The 24157-nt window shown below is 36.5% G+C and overlaps 1 protein-coding gene and 1 pseudogene across 1 annotated transcript; both read left to right on the forward strand.

The window, feature by feature from the left end:
• Positions 1–2840: 2840 nt before the first annotated feature.
• Positions 2841–16272, forward strand: IDO1 (indoleamine 2,3-dioxygenase 1). Its single transcript, XM_058525272.1, has 10 exons — positions 2841–3107; positions 6267–6362; positions 6478–6597; positions 9636–9754; positions 10691–10705; positions 12213–12312; positions 12866–12983; positions 14008–14059; positions 14521–14669; positions 15720–16272. The coding sequence occupies exons 1-10, from the start codon at positions 3021–3023 to the stop codon at positions 16073–16075; spliced, it is 1212 nt and encodes a 403-aa protein (XP_058381255.1). The 5' UTR covers positions 2841–3020; the 3' UTR covers positions 16076–16272.
• A 3997-nt stretch (positions 16273–20269) lies between these two features.
• On the forward strand, positions 20270–22842 carry LOC131394136 (serine/threonine-protein kinase PLK4-like; annotated as a pseudogene).
• The last annotated feature ends 1315 nt before the right edge of the window (positions 22843–24157 follow it).

The raw sequence follows: 24157 nt of genomic DNA on the forward strand, positions 1-24157 counted from the left end.
TTTAGCTTGTTCTGTCACTGAGATTTTAAATAAAAACAAAAAAATTGCAGTCTAATTGTGGGTTTATCTCTCTGTCTTTTGTGTTCCACCTCCATCAATTTTTGCTTTACACATCTTGAGGTTATGTTATTGAATGTATAGAAATTTAGAATTATCACACCTTCCTGGTAAACTAAACACTTTACATTATAAAGTACTCCCTTTTTGTGTTTGTGATGATTAGTTGTATGTCAACTTGGCTAGGCTATAGTACCCACTTCTTCAATTAAATACTAATCTTGGTAGCTGTGAAGGTGTTTTGTAGATGTAGTTAACATCTATAATTAGTTGGCTTTAAGTAAGGATGATTAAAGGTGATAATTTGTGTGTCCCTCATCCAATCAGTTGAAAGGCCTTAAGAGAAAAACCTTAGGTTTCCCCAAAAAAGAAAAAATTCTGCCTGTGAACTGCAACATTACATCCGGTCAGAGAGTTTCCAGTTTGCTGGCTTGCCCCAGGATTTCAGATTTCCTAGCTCCCACAGTCACGTAACTCACTTCCTTGATAATCTACCCGTCTGTCTGTCTGTCTCTCTATCTATCTCTCTATATCTATCTAACCTGTCTCCTACTTACTGGTTCACATATAGATGGTGACTGGTAAATAATAATGTACACCTGAATTTTCACAATAAGTGCTCAGGAAAACTTGATGTTATTAATTTGCACAAAAAGTGATGGAACACATGATCACCAAAATATGAGTGGTGAATGTCAGTAGATGTTGGAATTTTAATGATTTTTTTCATTCTTCTTATATGCTGTAGATCACTTGACTTTATTAACTGAGAATTCTTTTATTAAAACAAAACTACCCTTTATAAATTAGCATAGCATAATGGCAAAGAGGAAGTTGGATTTATTATAGAGGATGACATGTTATGAGGGAATAAGTTTGTGTTTATTATGGTCCTGGATTAAAGTCCCTTTGTGGGTCTACTCATAATTGTGCTGGTCTCAATGAAATACTCAATGAAACAGGATAACAGGATTTTCAGATGGAGGTGTTCAGCTGGCAATTGGAAATGTAGTTGACAAGCTATGGAGATAAGTCAGGCAGCACAATCATCATAGAAAAGAGATTATCCAAGTCATCAAACAGGTGACATATACAAGACAGACAGAGTCATATAAAGTCTCAAAGCTAAGAGGCTACAGAGCAAAAGGCTGAGTTCTGACTTTCAGGAGCTTTCTATCATAATGGCATGGCCACAGGTAAAAAGCTAAAGAAAAAGATAAAGAATTTATACAAGATATTAAGATTGAGATGTTCTAACCCCATGTGAAAAGGGATTTTCAAGGTGATGTGATTATTGTTGAAGAAAAATCAAGATGAATGAAGACTGAGGATCAACTGTGAATGTAATTTCAGAAATAGGAAAGGTGTTGAAATCTGAAGGAGTTAAAAAAGTAGAGATAAAAGTAGAACAGTAAAGTATTATTGTTTATGCAGTCAAAAGCAGGATAAGCAGAGTCAAAAAAAAGTTTTATCAAGCCATGCTTCTTAAAAAATCAGTCCTCAGAGATTTTTCCAAGACAGAAGCATCTAAAACTTCATGCCTGTGTTTTGACTCATCCATAAAAAAATTCAGCTACAAGAATGAAAAGTCATAGGAATAACCACACATTTTCTAATTCTCAATATTTTGTTGGTATTTTTGGCTTTCATATAGATATGATAAGCCAACATGATATTTTTTGTTTGATTTTTCCTTTCACCTGGTTTCCAAAGTATCAGCCTCATGAACCATTCATTTTAAAGAAGCTTACAAATTGTCTTCTCTTTGCTACGTAATTTTTGTTTCAGTTTCCTTTTTCTTTCCTATAAAGAGAAAATATTCTTGTAAAACTACAGCATTTAAAAAAAATCGTAATGTAATAGGAAAGAATAGTGTGAGAACTATTCCAGAACATAGTCAAAGCCATGTGCTATTAAAATTTATTTCAAGTACTGATTAAGCTGGATGACAAAACTGCATTTTCTTTTAATGTACTGAACAATAACTCCTTGTCTTTTCTCCTTTTGATCATCAAATGGAACGATACGACTTGCTTCAGCTTTGTTCCTAAGATTGAACAGTGCCTATAAGTGATCATAGACCTGCATGCACCATGAAAACCTCTACCAAATGCAGTTTTAATTTGCATTTTGAAAGAAACATTTTCAAGGTATTGTCTCCTTTCTTTCAACTTTTAATGTGTTACAAAGTCTCCAAATGTGAAGGACTGTTACCTCATCAGTCCTTAGCAGTCGGATATAGTAGAGACGCAGGAAAATCTTCCTAAAAATGACTTACTAGGAATATGAAGAAGAAAGAACTGTATCATTATGATCACAGATAAAAGACTGATAAGAAAAAATGGGAGGTGGAGAGGTACTATATTTCTAAATTCTTTATGTGCTCTCCTTTTTTTCTACTTCAGAGTCATTGACTAATAGTTCAGTGTGCCACAGGTTGTATTTCATGACTGCTGAAAGAGGACAGTAATATTTTCATGAGAATCCTGGAAGTTTAAAAGAAAGCCAATGACAGTAATAACTAAATAATAGTTTAGGACTTTAGCCTTGATCAAATTTATTATTTTAATTCACAGATTTAAAAGTTCTCATAAAATAAAAATGTTCTTTTCTGGTCACCTGTTTTCATGGTTTTTGTTATTTCAATCAAGTTCTTTCTGACTTTCCCTATGGCAGAAAACAAATAATATTCCCAATGATAAAGATTTGATATAGAATATAAATTTTCAGTTTCTTCGTATGATGAATAGTGAAGTGATGCCTCTGTAGTTTTAATGTTGATGAAATTACAAAGAGAGAAAGAAAGAAAATGAAACTATTCCAAAAGGGGAAGTGATTTCTTAGCTGCCTACATGGTAACTTGTGGTCACTGGCTATGGCAACCTCTGAAATAAATAGATGTTCTGAAATTCCTGAGACACTGAGGAGGAACTGAGGAGTAGGCTGCAAGAATTGTGTATGGTATGGCATCTCCTGTGGAAAATTCTTGGAAAATCAAAGAAGAATACCACATAGATGAAGATTTGGGCTTCGCTCTGCCAAATCCACTGGTAAGAGAGGGCACTGAAATATGGGCAAAAGTATTTTCTTATCATTACTTACCTGGATAAGTTAACTTCTGTTGAACAAATGTGGATAGGTAATTTCTACTAACAAATGGATATAGCAGTGCCTGAATTGGAGGCAGAGTTTTAATAAATGGGTCTCACTTAACTTTCTTAAAATCTTCTGCCTAGAAATTTACTCTTAGATGCACTTACTTATCTTACAGAGATGCAGAGGGTGATGAGATAAGGAAACTATGGAAGTATTTTGGCTTAATAAAATTGCATTTTCAGAGGGCATTCGGAAAAAAACAAAGTAATAAATGATCCATGAGTCAAAGGAACTCCCTTTCTCAGCTGATATACCTTAAATTGTACAAAGTATATGTTCTTACTTTGATTAGGTTTTTTGAGATGGCACATCAAGCAACTTAGTGATGTGTTAATATTGCTTGTTGTTTACCGAGCATAAGATTCAAGTGAGGGTCTGAACTAACTTTTTTATTTGACAAGTTTCGCCTGCAAAGTGTAAGGCATGTAGAGTACATGTTTACCTTAAAAACTACATATTCCCAAGTTGTCCTCCAAAGAATGCCATGAGAACCATCTCAGCATCAATATTTTAATTATCAAACATTTATACAGCATTTTTAAAGCAATTTACAAATATTAACTTATTCCATCTTCACAGCCATCCTAAAAGTTATGTATGTTAGTAACCTCATTTTCCTGATGAGAAATGTAAGCTGTGCAGAATTTAAGTAACTATCCAAACTCACACAGCTAGCAGTGGTAGAGAGGGGATGTGAGCCTTCATGATCTTAATACTATTATGCTATGCTGCCTGTCTTAAGAGAAGAAGAGACTACAAGGCATTGCTTTTTTTTTCCACTCTTGGGTTTAACAAGGTATGTGAGATTATAGGAGAGGATTTCTAGGAGCCAGTTGGCATGTTGTAACAATTCTGTATGCCAGTACATCTCTATTTGTTTGTGGCTCAAACAGTTAGAGTCCACACTCTAGAGAGCACCTTTATAGGCAACAAATATATTTTCATTCAGAGTTCCAATCTCACTGTACTTAGAAATAACATCCTGTAAACACCATGCTAATAAGGCAAATCTAAAGCAAATTCCTCCCAATCTAATTTTCCTCTTCAAATTATTAAGTTAAGAAAATTAAGCATATGTTTAATTTTATTGCTAAAAGCATCAGGTTTATTTTATATTTGCAAATCAGTAATATTCAGACTTGCTCCCCCTTCCGTACAAGCACATAAACTTGCCAGGGTAAATGGTTTCAAGGATGTACTTATCAACGATACGATAAAAATTCTTTTTCAGAAACTACAAAACTTCATATCAAGTTTAGTCTTTTTTTTCCCCAAAGAGTCGGTTCTCTTAAAAAATAAAACAGTTGTGGTAATTATGAAGACTTCTAGAATAGATTGCAAGAGTTAAAGCAAAACCCCCACACAAAAGCAAAACAAGCTCTTCCTGAGCTACTTAAAAAATAATACTACTACTTGAGATGCTTAGGAAGTTAGAGTCAGTGTCCTGAAACATGAAAAATAAAGAGTTACTTTTATTTCTTCACTAAAGATCCTGGAAATTATGAGCTCAAAAATGTCCATTTCATCTGTTTTAATCTATCAGCTTCTAGTCCAAAGGAAAATATTATGTCTTCTGATTCCATATAGATACAAAGTACATTCTCTAATCTAGCAGAAGTAGAATGGCCCTCCGTGTTATTCTTCGTTGATTTATATTATACCATCCTCTGAACCAGAAGCATATTATTGATTGAATCTTGCATTTGTTGAAAGTTCTGTCAGGACACTAATCATGATACATGACAAAAACATTTCTGTTATTTGGGGAAAATAGCAACAACCAAAAATTCGAGTGTGCCACACAGTGAAATGCACACCAAAAAAATATATACATATTACTGAAAACACTATAGCACAGCATTTGTGTGGTTAGGGAGCAAAATTCAGAGCAAACAAGGTGACATATCTAGTGAATATACAGCCTGTATCTTTCATTACTAAAAAGCTACCCTAACAGATTAAGACTGGCCAATTATCTGCAGCTCCCCAAAATGTTTGAATTTTATAATACATTTGTCTTCTTGTTTTATAGCTTACTTATAATATGAACTTTGTTTTGAAGCTTAAAATCTTACCCATGTTGGTTTGAGTTAGTCTCTTGATTTGTACTCCATCCCCATAGTTCAGTACCGATGACCCCAAGGGCATGTCCAGAAGCAGCTTAATGAAGGAGGCATGGGGACAGGGCATGTGGGGAGTTGTTCAGGGGTCTGAATCTTATTTCAAGGTGTTGCCTAGGTCTTTTGTTGGTATGTTTTCCCTTGAGATGAGATTGTAAATATAAGATCCTGGGAAACACTTTCATTTGGATTCTATGTGCACTTACTGGGCAAAAAGCAGGAAGTCACCATGTATATACAGCATCTCCTACATGACCAGTACTGTGCCAGGTTCTCTAAGAAATAAAGAATTAAAAGCATGGTAAAATCCTTGCCATTGGGTAGTGAGATGTTAAAAAAGCATGGATTTTTGAGAGTTGGAAACATTTATGTTTGAATCATAATAAACTATATATAGAAAAAAGTCACATGAACTGTCTGAGTCTTGCTTTCCTTACTTATGACATGGAGATGATAATTTTTTGCGTCATTATAATAATTAAATGAGAAATTATCAAGTGAAGTGCCTATTCTGCTACTGACATTTAATGTCTATTTTTCTTCCCTTCAAACAAACTTAAAATCTAGCCAAGAAGAAAAAAATGATAAATTACTTAACAATGTGAAAAGAAATAATCCATGGAATTCATAATTGGGCATACGGGTATAGACTGTAGTAGTCAGGAAGATTTTAGTGGAACTTCTGAGGTAACCTTTGCACAAGGGGCAGATGAGAGTGCTTGAAGAGAGAGGAAGAGGAGGGGCATAGAGTCGGGCTTCAGCTCTGAGTGTGCAGGTGACAATGCACGGGCTGATGTTACCTGACAGGTAAGTGTGTGTCAGGGCAGTGTTGCACAGAATTGATTTAGAGGCAAGATGGACTATCAGCGGGAGGCCAAACTACTTTACAATAACTTCCACTAGTAAATAAAAGTCCTTTTTCTTTTGTTCAAGGAGGAATTACCTTACCCTTTTGATGTCTGGATTTCCATTGCTAAAAATCTGCCTACATTGATTGAGAATGACCAACTACGTGCAGAAGTTGAGAAGGTTGGAAAAAATATTACATTTGTCTTCTATTATAGCTTATTGACATTTTTAACTTGGTTTTGAAGCCATAATGTCACTCGTAGTGATTTGAGTCAACCTCTCCATTTATTCTCAGTTAAAAACACTCAACATTGATGACCTCCAAGGGCACAAGTTGCAGCGCCTGGCACATCTGGTCCTGGGGTATATCACCATGGCATATGTGTGGAATAAAGGTGACGGAGATGTCCGTAAGGTATGGAGATTTTCTAATATTCCTTGTGCTACATGGTAGATTTACATTCTATTTACATTGAATGTAAAAAAAATTGAAAAGTATTATAACTGTATTTTGTGGAGTTTGGATAATGGAAAAAAAAGGAAAAGAAAACAAACATTCACTGACTTAACATGTCAACTGTTATCATTATTGGATTTTTAGTCTTTTACTTATATAACACAGTTGCTGCATCCTGTGCATATACATATATATCCTGCTTTGTTCACTTAAATTATATTGTAAGCATTTTTTAGTTACTACACAATCATTCTAGTCATCATTGGAAATCACTTTATAATTTTTCATTGAGTTCCCTAACTTTATTTATTCAATCCTCTGTTGATAAATACTTTACTTATTTTTGATATTTTACTATTGTAAATGACACTACAATCAACATATTTGAATATGAGTCATTTTTCTCTATGACTTTTGGGAAATATGAACATTTTATGGCTCTTCTTAGTTAATGCTAAGGTGCTATCTTACATCTGTCAACATAGAAAAAGATATTGGTTTCACTCTACTCTCATCAACAATAGATAACTTTAGATTTAAAATAATATCATCTTGTATTTTATCTGGCACCTTAATCGCATGAAACAAATACAGACTGTAATACTTAACCTTTAAACCACAAACAAAGGGATAAAATAGATTTCAGAAGTACTTTCTGCCATTTAGTGAAAGTTTCTTTTTTGACGAGGATAATTGGTATTTTATCTTGTTTTTCTTTGCACACCCTGTTTAAAGATGGAACAACACATATGGTCCACCTATGTGATGTCATCTCCTGTTATGTAAAGAAGAGGAAGAAGTTGCTTTGCATAATCATGAGAACACCTTATACTTCCTTATAATTATCAAACTGCCGTGTCTAGATTCTGCGATGACACAAAAAAGTTTAAGATTAGTTCTGGTCTTACAACCTACCTTAAAATTTAGCTAAGCACACAGTCTCACTAGACTTGCTAGACTCCGAGTCTTGCTAAATGCATGGGCATTGCATATAAAAAAAGCATCCATAATGAAGGGTAGCATATACTATGTGCAGAAGAACGAGAGTCCGGAAGAGTTAAATAGTTGATATGATCATAAAACACTTCAAGGAAGAGGTGGAACTTGAATTACTTCTTGAGAGATTGGTAGAGCTTATCCAAAGAGGAGAGGAGACGAAAAGAAAGAGAGGACTAGCAAAAAATGTGGAGACCAGAATGTACAGGGCAACCTCAAAAGATAATAAATTTACCAGACTGGAGATCAGAATTATAAAAGAAAACATGAAAATGTATTTTTTTAATTTACCCAGTTTTTGTATACCACATCATTCTGAAAACAGGGTCTTAGAAGATGGCAATAAAAATAGATATATAAAAAGATAAAAATATTTAAATGAGGCAATTGGTGAAAAGAGAAAATAAATGGATAAAAAATAAGATATAAAAAATAAGATCAATGTAAGGCACATTTGGCTTGAGAATGGACAAGAAATTAGCATCTGAGTTTCTTAGCAGCTTCATGAGTGTCTATAATACATTAAGATGTATTTGAACATTTCCTTCCTTTTTCCCAAGTCATTTCGAATTAATTATTCAATTAAACTTCTTCCCTTTTTGTTTCCCTTTGATCTCTTCTCTAAATCAGAGAGAGGCCAAATTTATTTCCTTTTGAAACACGTGTAAATCATTTGCCAACCAAAATGTTTGAATTCCCAGGGGCACAAGCTCGGCAACAGGAAGCACATATCCAAGTGTTGCTTTGATAGTCAGTGATTCTATTCTAACATTGTGTTCCCTTGATTAAATCATTGTCTCTAAGTGTATTAAGCTAATCTGAAGCCACTTGGGTTATAGCTCCCATGATTTTCCCAGAACTATGGAGTGGTCCACATAGTCACACCATCTTTACCACTGAAGTCTCACCATGCACTACCCGAGATGGACCAAACATCCTTGTCCTTTGTCTAGTTAGACACACATATTCCAACCCTAGGCTGCTGATGACAAGGATGTCCTTAATATTACATGGGACCATCCGATTACAAAGCAAATGATAGTTAGATGAAGAAGTCAGGCAGATAGAGAATAAAATGTCAGCTTTATGACTAATAGAGCGTTTGGAGAACATGGCTTGAATATGCTCTCACTCAGCAGGGCAACAATGGGCCTGCTGAGTGCACTTACCCAACAGGATCGCTCCATGAAGGTAGGAGCCTTTCACTATATGGCCAAACACAGAGCAGAATTCTCTGAATAACAGGCTCAGGAAAAGAGTTGAGGAGAAAAGAGGGCTGAGCTGTAGTTTCACTCCCAAACTCAACAATTAGATGAGCCTCTAATCCTCCTTGAGGAAGGGTGAGTGAAGGAGCTGAGATAAGCCAAGAGTGTCAGTCCAATTCATATATTCTGCATGGAAATATAAAGCAAGGGTAAAGGAGAGTCCTCCTTCTGTCACAGCTAAGTCTTCAAGGCCGAGCACCAATGTCACTCTTCGGTAAGGTTTTCTAAAAAATCACCCAGGAGAAGAGTTTCTGTCATCACTGTGCGCCAAGAGCAGCAGTCTGTTTACACTTCTAATATGTATCATATTCAAAAGTCATAATTACAGATTACTTTGAGCTTCTTTGGGACAACTGATTTTATCTTTGTATTGCTGGTGGATAATAAGTACCTTGCATGGAGGAGTTGCCTAACAAACATTCATGGGATGGACGGATGAACAAATAACTGCGAATAATTCACAGGCCGTTAGACAGTCAAGGATACAGCTTTTGTTCTTCCTGCCATCTACCTCTTTTTTCTCTATATAATCAGATTATGTCCACATCAACACAAATCCAAACTGTAAACATTTAACAATTACCGGGATTAAGTTATGAAACGGAGGAAAAGAAAATTACATTTGTTGGCTTTCAAAATGCCGTTATGTAGAACAGCTAATGTTTTGGCACTCTGGAAGTAGTAGACAAGGTAAGGTACTTCAAAGGTTAATACTAAATAGTGTGTTTTAATTAGGTCCTGCCTAGCAATATTGCTATTCCTTACTGCAAACTCTCTGAGAAGCTGGGACTTCCTCCTATTCTGGTTTATGCAGACTGTGTCTTGGCAAACTGGAAGAAAAAGGATCCCAGAGGGTATGTAAACTGTGGTCATCACAGGAATGAAAGGGGTGCCTGCTGTGTGAATCAACAGGGAGTTCGTCATCGGTTTGATTTTTGGCAGCAGAGCTTTATTCTCTGTTTTGGGGGTACGATTTCTTTGACTGGTGTATCTATACTTACCAATGTATTCCACATATATGAGAGGGAGCTGTATAGTTAACATGCTATGAAATGCGCAGATCTTAAGTGTTCAGTTTGATGAATTTGACTGTTACATACACATGTGTAATCCTAAGCAACATATAGAATATTTCTATCACCTCCGAAAATTCCGTTGTGGCTCTTTTCATTCCATTTCCTTCCCTACCCCCAGGCAAATATATTCTGATTTGCCACATCAAAAACTAGTTTTTTCTGTTATTGGATTTCATATCAATGATCAGAGAGTATGTACTCTTTTGTTTCTGGCTGCTCTTAATTAACATGTTTTTGAGATTCTACAAATTTAATTTTTAACTATCCAGATGAGTTTAAGAGTCAGCACATCTTCAGTAGCACTAACCATTTAGCGATGAGATCTGCTACGATAAGGGGACAAGAGAATTGTGGTTTCCCAGGGCTCTGGGTGTGTATCTGCAGAGGAGTATTCTAGACCTGGGGATACCAGAAAATGAAAGGATTTGATCTAGAAAAGTTTCTCATTAGTTATAGCTAGTTTTGACTATTCATGTGTTCGTTCCTTGCATATTTAATTTTTTATTTCACTTATAAAGTCCTGAGTTAAGTGTTTGCAATGCCTACTTAGGAAATATAAAAAAAGTATGTTTTTCTTTTTTATCTGACTATGTCTTACTTTTGTTAGATCAGTAGTATTAAATCTAATAACAATAATTCAAAACTATTTGATTTTTAAATTGGTTTTCTTTCTCTCTTCCAATTGGTCCATTGCTTCATGACTGCTTTCATAAGGCCCATGACTTATGAGTAAGTATTTGGTTCTTATTTTAGTCTAAGAATTATTTGTTATTTGAAGTAAATGTAGGTTCATCGATATTCTCCAAATGCATTTTTTAAAAGACCAATTGAATTCAGGCAAAAAGTAATTCAAGTAATTGTTTAAAGAGCAAATAATCCCAGCACTTAATTATATCTACGACTGTGATATGACTGTATCTGCTCGATATTATAGCTATAGATATATACAAAAATAGTACTCGCATGTATAGAAATGTAATTAATATGTATAATACAAAATGCACACACACCTGTGTATCTACGACTTTAATAGCCTCAGCGGCCAGAAACATAAACCTGTTCTTTTTACTCAGTCCTCACTATTTTTGATCTATGTACCAAGCAGAGGTTAAGAGCTAGGGAAAGAAAGGTAAATATCATAGGTATAAGCCTGCCCTAGTGAAGCTGGGCCGATGTGGAGGAAAGAAGATATATAAAAATTATGTACATTGCTATATGATTAAGAGAAAAGGGTGAGAAGATAAAGTAGTACTGGGAGCTCTAACCAAAGAAAGAGATGAAGGAGGAGTCCCTGCAGCAAGTTGGTTAAGCTGAGTCCAGAGGAGTGAGCAGGAATTAACTAGAAGAAGGAGAAGATGAGAGTGTTCATCGTGGAGGAAACAGCAAGAGTGAGGGCCTTGAAGTGACAAAGATCTTGGTGTATTATCAGAACTGAAGGAAGGCTAGTGTTGCTGATACATAGTGAATGATGAAAGTAACGATATGGGAAAGGAATAAAGAAATTTAAAAAAAGATTAGATAGGACTTTTGGCTATGATAAAGGATTTAAACAGTGTCTTCAGAAAATGGAAAGCTATGGGAAGTTTTTAAATGGGAGGATATCGTCAGTTTCATTTTATAGATGAGAACACTGAGGCAGAAACAGGTCACACAGCAAATAAGCTGCAGAAGCGGTGTACCTTCAGAGACCATAAATTTCACCAGCATGAAACTCACAGATACACAGATACTAAGACCATGTTTGCACCAATGCAAAACTTCAGTAAAAAAGAAAATAGGGTCTAATCAGTTATTTGAATTTCCCAGCCAGTTCCTTTGCAAGGCAGATAAACCACTGAGAAACTGAATCAGGTTTCCAGATAAAAATGTGGATATGAATATATTTATTTAAGCAAAAAGACTACTTCTTAAAACTATGCCTTAATGCAAATATCTCTATAAACATCGAACATATATATATATTATATATATATTATATTAAATATATGTATAAAGTTCTACAATGGAATTTCAAGTCCCAGCTTAATCTACCATTAATCATATGATCTTAGATAAAGGACCTAACATTGATATTCTCAGCTATGTAATAAGAGAGAGTAAAACCTGCCATATTTATCTCACAAGATTATTTTGAAAATAAAATAGGATAAATAAAAATCCTTGAAAACTATAAAGTACTCAATAAATATACCAATATTTTTGCTGAATTCTTGACTTCCTTGACTGATTTCTTTAGGAACATGGACATTCTGTTCTCATTTCCTGGTGGGGACTGTGGCAAAGGATTCTTCCTGATTTCTTTATTGGTGGAACTAGCAGCTGCTTCTGCAATCAAAGTATGTTCATCTGTATTGGAAAATTTGTATCTTGATTCACATAAGCAGAGCAGTCACTTAGTAACTGAGCTATATTATGCGTGATATAACTTTATCCTGACTAAATACAGCATTTGACCATTTAATTGGAGGTAAAGTATCATCCGGTAGAAATAAATATTTTATTTATTTTTGTATATCACCTAAAATATAAAATGTAGGAGCCGTAATATTTAGAATCAAATTTGAAACCACAATAAGAGAGAAATATTTTGACTGCAATTTGGCAGTGGAACTGTATCACATAGTCACATAAACTAAATGGTTTTGACTATTAGAAATACAAATATATAAAACTATATAAACTTATTTCTAAATGATAAATGAATAAAGACAAATGCAAGCGTAATTAAAAATAAGGAAATTAGTCAAACAATCGTAGGGTACTCAGCTGAAGAAAGAAATGGAAATCCCAAATTTAATTTAGGGATTAAGATTTAGGAGAATTTTATTCTATGCCAATGTTTAATGCTAGGCAATCTTAAGTATTCATCTTTTTTTTTTTTTTTTTAAGGAAATTCCCATTATATTCAATGCTGTGCAACATCAGGACCAGGATACTTTGCAAAAGGCATTGGTTGATATAACTTCTTGTCTGCACAAAGCCCTTGAAGTGTTTCACCAAATTCATGGCAAGTATTGTGTGCTATACAACATTGTACGCCGGCAGTCAAATGTTTCTGATTATCTGAGATGTCAGAGTTGTTGAGAAAATGAAAGAGAAACAACTCGCACTTAGTGGTTGTGTTCTCATTTTGTCTATTTTATCTCACTAAATCATTATACTTTCCATGTGGTAGGTTTTATTATGTCCATTTTATAGCGAAGGGAATTTGAATTCAGAGAGATAAGATAAATGACTTAAGATACACAGGGAGTAACTAATGAAGCCAGAAGTCCAAGCTAGGTCTATTTAGCTCTAAGGAATGTCTTTGCCTCCCCCTAAAAACCACGGAGAAACTTGCCAAAGGTGCAGGCTGTTTTAAGTTCTGAAAAACGTAGCTTCTGCTTGACAGGAACTCTCTAGAAATTCTGCTTTTTTACGAGTGAACTAAGAAACAACAGAGAAAACCCATTGAGCTCAAAAGTTATTGCAGAATTAACAGCTAAAAAACAACAAAGTACATAACCAAGGATTTGCAAAAGGAAGTGTGCCTTCCTAGACTGTATATCACTGGGCTCTGAGTTACTGCTGATTGGTCTTTGGCAAGAAGATTGACCTTCACATCAAAGATGTTAGCAGACTGGGGAGGGAGACCCAGGAATGTGCTCCATAGGGCTCCTGGTGGCTTTGTTTCTGTTTGTCTTTTTGTTTAGGTTTGTTTCTTTATGTAAGTAGTTTATCTGTTATGTCACTAAGCACATGAAGTAGCCTTAAAGAAATGTTGGTAGTTTAATTGGTCTCCTGAGGATGCACAGTTGGCAGGCCCAGGCTCTTTGACACAAGCTGTGTGCTAGCTCTATGGTAGACTCCATTCAGTGGACATGGGAGAGGGCAGGTGAGTGAGAGCCTGTCCTCAGGAGTTTTTCTGCACAGACCTAATGCCTTTCCTGCAGCCTATGCTAAAATCCACTCACTATCAGTTGTTTACAATATCTTGATTTCTCCCAATAGCTCTGATGCTGCTTAATTAAACACATCCCATCTTTTTATAGACTACGTGGACCCAAACGAATTTTTCGGTATTCTTCGCATATACTTGTCTGGGTATGTAGTCTTATACTTTATTTTGTTTTCTCTTAGACAGTTAACCTAAAGAACACATCAAATACCCACTGATGGTCCCCACTATCCATCAGGTTTAGGAAATAATTTACATCCTAAAATACATGTTGTAGAGAAAGAATGGACTACTCTCTCTGTTATTACTTAGCCAGGCACGCACTGGAGTGTGGACAGGAAAGCTAGTCATTTTAAAGAGAGTGGAATGAGCTTTGCTAGTGCAAGGTAAGGTTCCATTCATAGAATACGTATGCCAAATTTGCTCCAGATCATTTTATTTATTATTCTCATGCATGAACATGCATGGGAGGGGAAGGGGGAAGTGTGGAAGAAGAAAAATGAAATCGATCTCACATCACCTTCCATTCATCCTGTATTGCAAGATTTTATATCGGAAAATTTGGCAATTAATCCAAATAACAGTTACTTTTTCCTTCCTGGCCTAGCTGGAAAGGCAACCCCCAGCTGTCAGAAGGTCTGCTGTATGAAGGCGTCTGGGACACCCCAAAGAAGTTCGCAGGGGGCAGTGCAGCCCAAAGCAGCATCTTTCAGTGCTTCGATGTTCTGCTCGGTGTCCAGCAGAGTGCTGGTGAAAGTGAGTGGAAAATGACAAATAATAATCATCTCTTATGTTAATACAATAGTATTTTAATATCTAAAAATTACTTTCCCATCAGCATCTCATCTGAGCCTACCTGATGCTTCTAGGAGAATCAACACAATAGAGACTTTATTGCCATCATCCCCTTTTACAGATAAATAAGCAGAAACTTACAGAGGATAAGTGACTGGCTCCCTCTTAACAAACTAGAAAGCAGTGAAGCCAGAGTGCAAACCCAAGTTCATCGCCCTCTTGATCTTGAAATTTGAACATGTACATAAGGCCTGATTGGCCATGGTGAAGCCAGTCTCACATGTTCTGAAAATGTACGATCAGATTCAGAAAGAGAACGTCACCTGCAAATGAGACTGTGACCGTGAGTTGAAGTTGGGGAGGTGGAGACCTTAATGACAAAGAGAGGCTTGGCACTGCCCTTGTTCCTCCATCCTGCTGCCCCAGCAGCCCAGGGGCAGCGTCTGCACCCGTGTTTAAAGATGAGCTGCACTCACTGTAGTCCTTCTAGGGCCTTAGAGGGGGGAGAGGAAGAAGCTCCAGGAAGAACTTCTTTCTGTTTTTCTGTTTTCCCAAACTTCTATTTAACAGTCAAAGGGAGAAGCATGGGGCTGGGTGAAAATATGCTTTTTTCTTTAGTTCATTCACTTATTTAAAAATGATCCTTTAAACTCTCTTGGACTTAGTGTCATGATCTGTCAAGCATAGATAATATATACCCTGTCTGTATCACTGGCTTCGTAGAAGGATCCAATACAGTAGGAAAGAGAGAAAGGAAGCACAAACAAAAATCTTTATTCTGACGGAATGAGTTTAGCTCATGTGGTTATCAGAATTAAGTACATTTTACAACAGTTACCATTACCAGTAGCAAGACTAATAGCTTTCTGATGGGATAGTTGTACACTCATTGCCTCATGCTGCAATGTTGGCTTGTGATCTCCTACCCACTCTGACCTCACTCTGCCTTCTCCCCTGGATTGGGGAATGCTTCAGTCTCCCTACTAACTCATCTTTCTCTTGTTCCTTCAGAATCTGCTGCTGAATTCCTCCAGGAAATGAGAACTTATATGCCACCAGCTCACCAAAACTTTCTTCACTCATTAGAGTCAGCGCCCTCAGTCCGTGAGTTTGTCCTTTCAAAAGATAATGCTGGCCTGCAGGCAGTTTATAATGACTGTGTGAAAGCCATGGTCTCCCTGAGAAGCTACCATTTGCAAATAGTAACTAAGTACATTGTGATTCCTGCACGCCAGCAGTCCAAGAAAAACCAAACAGCGGAAGAGCCATCAGAAAAGGAAAATAAAGGAACTGGAGGCACTGAAGTCATGTATTTCCTAAAGTCTGTAAGAAGTACAACCGAGCACGCCCTATTGAAGGAAAAGTAATGAAACCTAAGCATGGGTACATTTTTCAAGACAGAGATGTCTGTGTATATTAACGTCACTGCTAATTCTATCAGACCCCTGAGTTATTAATATGCAACAGCTTCTCAAGAGTACATTATGAAAGATTTCAAAATAATTTTTTCTGATATCTGTGCATTCCTTGTATAAAACAATAAAAAGCAATTATATTAGAAGATTCCAATTATATTAGAATCTATATTCTGTAATTAGAATGTAATGATGAAATTCAATAAAAATTGATAAGATATAATAAAATGTTTAAAAACTGCTTTATTCATAACTGTTATTAAATATTGCTCCAGAAGAGACCTACTTCACACTGCTACCCTTCAAACATGGCTATTGGATTCCTGTACTTTCCCTATAGTAATATCACACTTTTTCATAATTATCTGTTTACTTGTTTGTATTCTTGTTACATGATAAGCTTCATGATGCCAGGGATGCTCTATATTGTTTACCAGACTCATGCATCCCCAGTTCTTAATAGATACTTATCAAATATCTATTGAACGAATATATAAAAGATTGAGTGAACTTATGAATAAATTAATCTGGGCTAACAAGAAGAGGTCACCTTTGAAATATAATTTCTCCTGGGAGGTCAGGGTTATCAGGTACCCACACTCTGGCATGAATTTATTTGATACTGGAATCTAAGGCAGTTAGGACTAGAGAGGAACTTAAAAATCATATGAGCCAAACTCATTTTAAAGATGACAATGTTGAGGCTCAGAAGAGTGAAGTAACTTACTTACGGTCACACAATTAGTTATAAATGGGAGGAGAACTTAAGTTTTTTTAATAATTCTCATCTTTTTCACTAGACTTGGAGTAGACTAGGTTAGAGAGGAAGAGAATTTTGGAAGGGTAAGAGGGAGGAAATGAGAGGATTTGGCAGGATCTCATTAGGTAGTAGATGGTCAGCCAGAAATTGGGTAAGCTATTAAAGATGAGAAGATAAAAAAGGCGCAGTGGTTGCATGGGTGTAGGATTAGCAAGCACTTTCAATTTATGAAAAGCCCAGCTCTGAGGAGAGGGGTTAAGTACACCCAAGTAGATTTGAGGAAGGAAATGGAGTCACATATTTCTAAAATCAAAGGTCTAAAAACTATCGTTTCTCAAATATACCCTAACCCAGTGAACCCAGGTAACATCTTCCTACTCACAGCAAAATTGCACTTGATTCCCCTAGAAAGTATACCAAATGTCAATGGTAATAGTTTCGGGTAACAGGACACATTTTCTTCTTTATTCTCCTGTCAATGTTTCTGCAGTGAGCATATATAAGTTTATAATGAAAAAGTATGCATACGTACCCAATACATATATGTGTGTCCACATGTGTGTAATTTTTAAGGGATGATCAGAAAGATCATGTCTAAGAGTTTGACACGGTTCAGAAAGCAGTAAACTGAGAGTCAGGAGACCAAGACATGGGTTCTGTTTTGGACATCTATGAGCTTTGTGACCTTAGGCAAGTCACGTTGTATTTCTGTAAAATTAGCATAATAATACTTGCCCGACCTCATTCACAAGGTTGCTGTGAGGACTGAATACAATGCTGTAGTGCTAAAGTGTTAGGAAACTATAAAGTACTACTAGAATCTAATTAAGTAAATTGCTGAGGATCATTTATTGGCTCCAAGTTAAGATTTTTTCTATCCTGTCTGCTACAGTGATCACTCTGGCTCCAGAGCTCCACATCCCAGGCCTGCGCTTCAGGTAAAACCAGAGCTGGTTTTACCTAGTTAGTATCGAATCACCTTGAGATGCAGAACATCTTTGGTTCCCTCAGCAAGACCCTGCATCCACATTTTCCCCTTTAGAACATCACATCTATTTGACCTGGGGGAGGAGAGGCAAGTAGAGGGAGGGGTAGCAAGGGCATTGTCGCTGACACTGCACTGGTCGCTGTGTAGGTGAGAAACTGAAGCCTGGCTTCAAGTTCTCCACAGAAAGTGTGGACACCTGTTCCTCAGAGTCTACTCTCTTCTATCTACGCAAATAATAGAAACCAAGATTCCTGATTTTCCTCTAACTAACCCCTCTCTGGACTGGGAGAGGTAAAACAGAAGACTGGATAGTCTCTGAAGAAGTCCTGATCCTCCCACACTCCGTGCCCTGTGGTCTCTGCTCATCATGGTGGGTGGTCCTCGGAGAGGAAGGGTCACTGGAGGGTGAAGGTAGTTTCCTACCATAAGAGGTTTTAGCTAGATGTAACAAATTCTTAGTAATACGGATACTATTTGAGCAGAATTATTGATAATTCTATCCCATTCTCTGTCCTAGTAAAATTAGAAGTTTGTAGTGGTGTATTCCTCCACATGCTGTTTTCCATGAGTGAGGAGAATCTAGCTTAAAATATGTGTCTTTTTCATATTAAGTATTCGGAAAATTAAGTATTCTTTATCCCCTTCCTCCTTTAATTAACTTTTACACAATAAATGATTGAAGTTCCCTATGTTTAATTTATATCCTATTTTTCTCACTCCATTAAACATAATATTACATGGTACAGAGAAAAGTTTGCTCAATTTACACCACTCTGAACCCATAATACCCTATATAAGAGCTGGTGTGTGGAGAGTTGTAGTTATTATTGGTCAGTCATGACCTAAAGATAGATGTTTGCTCATTTCCACAGAATTGTTTTATGTGACAATAAACAATTGAAATCTGAAAGTTCAGACAAGCTAAAAACTTGGCATATAAACATTCACTTGATGGTCTCTAAGGTTCCTGCCAACTCTGACACACAATGGCCCATACAATGCAAGAATTCCTCTCCAACACCTCTTGGCAATGTAGCAAACTCTTATTTGGAGCCTGCTTGCCAATTACTGCTCCAACTGGTCTTTGTACATTAACTCATGTAATCTGCAAAGCAACTCTATGAAGTAGGTATTATTATTCTCCCCATTTTTCAGATGAGGAAACTGAGATGCAAAGAGGTCAAGAAATTTGTTCAAAAACACAAGTAAGAGGCAAAGTCAGGGTACAAGCTCAGGTAATCTGCCTCCAAAGATTAAGCTCTTAAATCACCATGGGAAAAAATTTACCCAGCTTCTATGGAAATACTTCTAGAGAAAAGGAACTCATTAACACACATACAGCTGGATTCACTTTGGAATGGCCACTCTTCTAGTCATTTGGGATTTAAGAGTTTAAAAAACACGTTTTCTAATCTTAGCTCATAGTGTAACAGACAAGATATCATATTGTATTCTCATTGATTGATTAACCTTCTAATTGTTAGTCTAATAAGAAAATAATGTGTTATAGAGGCACAGAATAGGAAATTCATTCTGCTTGGGAAGGTTGAGAAAAGTTTCATAAGAGGAGGTAACATTTGATGCTTACTTTTAAAGTTTAATTAGTTGTTATAGCTTAACTGAAAAATTTCTCCTGAATTTCCAGTATTAAACAAACAAGCAAACATATCTTTGCTCGTCGACCTAGCCTTTTACAATTCAAGAAGTAAACATAAATAATATGAATTCTGCAAACAAGCATCAGAATTATCTAATATATGGAATCTCCTGATAGAGCAACTTTTAAATCTGTAAATTAATAATTATAGTTAATACTTAATTCTTCCAAATACATCGTACTATTCTAAAAGTTTCACATGTATCAATTCACTTAATCATTTCAATGAGCCTATGAGATAAGTACTAGCTACTTTTAAGGAAATTGAGACCAGATGGAGTTCAGTTGCTCTCAAAAGCCACAGCTAGACTACGGCAAAGTAAAAGGTTAACCTCAGGCCGTCTGGCTCCATAATAGGTCAAACCACCACACGGTGCAACTTCCCCTGAAGGAAAAATTTTTCTAAGAAGGGAACTCTGCTCCTTTTGCCTTTTGCAATCAAAGTACTGGATACTTGATTTCGTGGGCTCCCTCGAAAATTCCCAACTCACGCATGATTCATTATGTTGTAGTAACAAGAGAGTAGTGGAGGTGGGGCGGTAAGAAGACCTATTTTTGTTCCCATTACCGCTATGTGTGGCAACCAGCTCAAGCTTTTCAAAATGCGAGCTTGGAGGCATGTCGCTGACCTGGAAGATGCCCTGGAGACCTTTCGGTGCTGGAGCTTTTCCTACAGGAGCTGCAGTCATGGGAGCTGAGCTTAATGGGAGCTAAGCCAGTGCCTGGAAATAGGTGACCTACATGGGAGAGAAGATGGGAAATTTGAAAGTTGGAAATCTGTTCATTAAAGGATCATTTGCTGGTGTCTACAGAGCCGAGTCCATTCACACTCATTTGGAAGTTGCAGTCAAGATAATAGATAAGAAAATTGGAATGGTTCAGAGAATCCAACATGAGGTGAAAATACATTGCCAATAAGAATATCCTTCTACATTGGAGCTTTTTGCTATTTTGAAGATAGTAATTATGTGTACCTAGTATTAGAAATGTACCACAAAAGAAAAAGAGACAGACATTTACAGAACAGAATGAAAGCTTTCTCAAAAAACAAAGATTAAACCTTTGTCAGGGGAAGAGGGAGAATCCCTCTCTGCCCTTTCCCTTAAGGTTCTTATGGCTGGCCAAATAATTAACAAGACAGGTTAGCAGGAGAAAATAATACCAAATTTAATAACATGTATACATGGGAGAAACTCAGAAATGAGTAACTCATCCCTCTGTCTAAGCTGCTTGCTTAAGTATTGCAGCTAAAGGCGAGGAATGTGTTGGGGGTGGGTAGTGGTCTGGGACTTCAGAGGGCAGGAAGACAATTCTTTTCAGGGTCATCTATAGATAATGTGGTCAGGGAGAGACAGAGTTTTTGATAAAAGGCCTTGGTGCCTTTCCTATTGTAACCTCTATCCTACATTATCTTTACAGCCATCATGATAGAAGATCTGTTCCAGGAAGGAGCCACCATGTCAAATTCTTTAGGCAGTTAGTGGGGGAGGTCAAATGTCCCTCAGAGAAAACAATCAAGGTAAAGAGATATATTTCAGGGTGGCCAAATCCTGATCTCCCACACCTTCATGCACCAGATCATCACAAAAATGTTGTCTCTTCAACTTCTCCAAGGAAGATATACCAGATGGCCAATAGGCACATGAAAAGATGCTCAACATCACTAATCATCAGGGAAATGCAAATCAAAACACTAAGATACCACCTCACGCCCGTTAGAATGGCCATAATCACCAAGACAAAAGACAACAAATGTTGGAGAGGATGTGGAAAAACAGGAACCCTCATACACAGCTGGTGGGAATGCAAATTGGTGCAGCCTCTATGGAAAACGGTATGGAGATTCCTCAAAGAATTAAAAATAGAGATGCCCTATGATCCAGCCATCCCACTACTGGGAATCTATCCAACAAACCTGAAATCAACAATCCAAAGAGGCTTATGCACCCCTATGTTCATTGCAGCATTATTCACCATAGCCAAGAAGTGGAAGCAACCTAAGTGTCCCTCGACTGACGATTGGATTAAGAAAATGTGGTATATATATACAATGGAATACTACTCAGCCATAAAAAAAGACAAAATCGTCCCATTTGCAACAACATGGATGGGCCTGGAGCGTATTATGTTAAGTGAAATAAGCCAGAAAGAGAAAGACAAACACTGTATGATCTCACTCATATGCAGAATATAAACCAACACATGGACAGAGAAAATTGGACTGTGGTTACCAGGGGCAGTGGGGGTGGGGGGTGGGCACAAGGGGTGAAGGGAGTCATATATATGGTGATGGACAAACAAAAATGTACAACCCAAAATTTCACAATGTTAGAAACCATTAAAACATCAATTAAAAAAAAAAAAATGTTGTCTCTTCATTTTCATGATATGTTACACCAGGAAATCACCTCTTACTTATGTATAATGTGAACATCAAGATTGCCAATTTGAGGCTAGCAACTCAATTGAAAATGCCGTATAAAAAGCACTCTACTTTATGTGTAACTCCTAATTACATTTTTCCCAGAAATTACAACTCATAGTGCACATAGAGTTAGATAATGTTTGGTCTATGGGCTGCATGCTTTATACGTTACTTATTGGGAGGCCACCTTTTGACAGTGACACAGCCCAAAACACATTAAATAAAGTGTTATTAGCAGATTATGAAATGCTAACTTTTTTTTCTGAAAAAAGTAAAACCTGAGGTGTGGAGCCACCATTGGGTTACCAGAAATGTATCTTGTGAACCATTACATCTCCTCTAACTGTTCACAGGTTAAAATCAATCAAACTGAAAACCAAAAGGGCGGTGGTGAACATACTTCATCCAGAGGAGGTGTGTGCAGAGTTTCTAAAGGAGTTGCTCATATATCTAGTGATGGAAATGTGATTATTATTTATTATCCAAATGATGGAAAAGGTTTTCTCTTGTTGATAGAATGTGCTCACCTACTGGCAACATCAGTAGGTACAGACTTGACAATTTACCAGAAAAGTATTGGAGGAAATAGGAATATGCTTCCAGATTTGTTCAGCTTGTAAAATCTAAATCTCTAAATAACATCTATTTTACAAGGTACCGTAAATGCATTTTGATGGGAAATTATCCTGGTGTTGATTTTGAGGTTTGGTTTTATGATGTGGCAAAAATAACCAAAAGAGAAGATTTAATTCAGATAGTTGAAAAAACTAAGGAAACTTACACATTGATAGGAGAAGTAAAGTTAATAGCTTGTAAGAGGACATGAAAATATTATGGTTATGATAATGAGAGTCATTGCATTTGTTTAGCACTGGAATCCATAATTTGAGGAGAGGAAAATAAAACTTTTATCTACACAAAAACCAGCACAGGGATGTCTACAGCAGCTTTATTCATAAAGGCCAAAATTTGGAAACAACGGCGACGTCCTTCAGTAAGAGAATGGATAAATAAACTCAGATACATCCTGACAATGGAACATTATTCAGTGCTAAAAAGAAATGAGTGTTCAAGCCATGACAATACATGGAGGATCCATAAATGCACATCACTAAGTGAAAGAAGTCAATCTGAAAAGATTATGTACTGTATGATTCCGACTATATGACATTCTGGAAAAGCCAAAACTATGGAGACAGTGAAAGGATCAGTGATTGCAAGGGGCTAGGGGAGAGGGAGAGATGAATAAGTGAAACACAGAGGATTTTTATGGCAGTGAATCTATTCTGTCTGATACTTTAATGGTGGATACATGTCATTATACATTTGCCAAAACCCATAGAATGTACAACACCAGGAGTGAACCCTAATGTAAATTACGAACTTTGGATAATAATGATGTGTCAACGTGGGTTCATTGTTTGTAACAAGTATACCACTCTGGCATGGGAAGCTGTGCTTGTGTGGGGCAGGAGACGTAGGGGAAGTCTCTGTACTTTCTGCTCAATTTTGCTGTGAACCTAAAACTGCTCTAAAAAGTAAAGTCTATTAAAAAAAAACTGTTGTGTGACCTTAGACAATTCACTTAACCTCTACGGTCTGTTTTTGCATATCTAAAATGATCAGAGATAAATAAGTCATTCTTAAGGTGCCTTCCAATTCTATGATTCAATGATATTTGTGATCTGCAAATTTACCTATGAAAAAAATCGATAGACTAGGTTAATCTAATGGAAATTTTAAACGACAAAAGTCAACATGTGTTCAAAAGCAGAATAGCACCAATCATCATAAAGACAATGATTTTGATGTAATAACTATTTATATCTGTATATATTTTTTAAGTTTACAAAATGTTTTTACTCAATGACATTGTTTCCTATCTATAACTCTGTCAGTAAGTCAGAACAGGAACTATTTTTCTTATCTTTAGTAGTTTTCAAAAGTATTGGAGGCAGGGTGAATGAGAAAATGTAACACCAGAGGAACCTGTCTTTTGAAGAGCGTGACTTGTGTAGAATATACTTACCAGATCCTCTAATTGTCCAAGGATAGTCAGAGCCTCATGGACCCTGAGAAGGGCTCCAATGATCGTGCTGATACAACCACCTCCCATCTCACCATTTCTATTTGAGAGCTGCTATGTTAGGCCATTGCCCAAATGGCCTAAAGGAGGATTAACTTGTAAGGACTTCTGTCTCAAC

Source organism: Diceros bicornis, chromosome 29 (assembly GCF_020826845.1).
Source record: "Diceros bicornis minor isolate mBicDic1 chromosome 29, mDicBic1.mat.cur, whole genome shotgun sequence".
Lineage (NCBI taxonomy): Eukaryota > Metazoa > Chordata > Mammalia > Perissodactyla > Rhinocerotidae > Diceros > Diceros bicornis.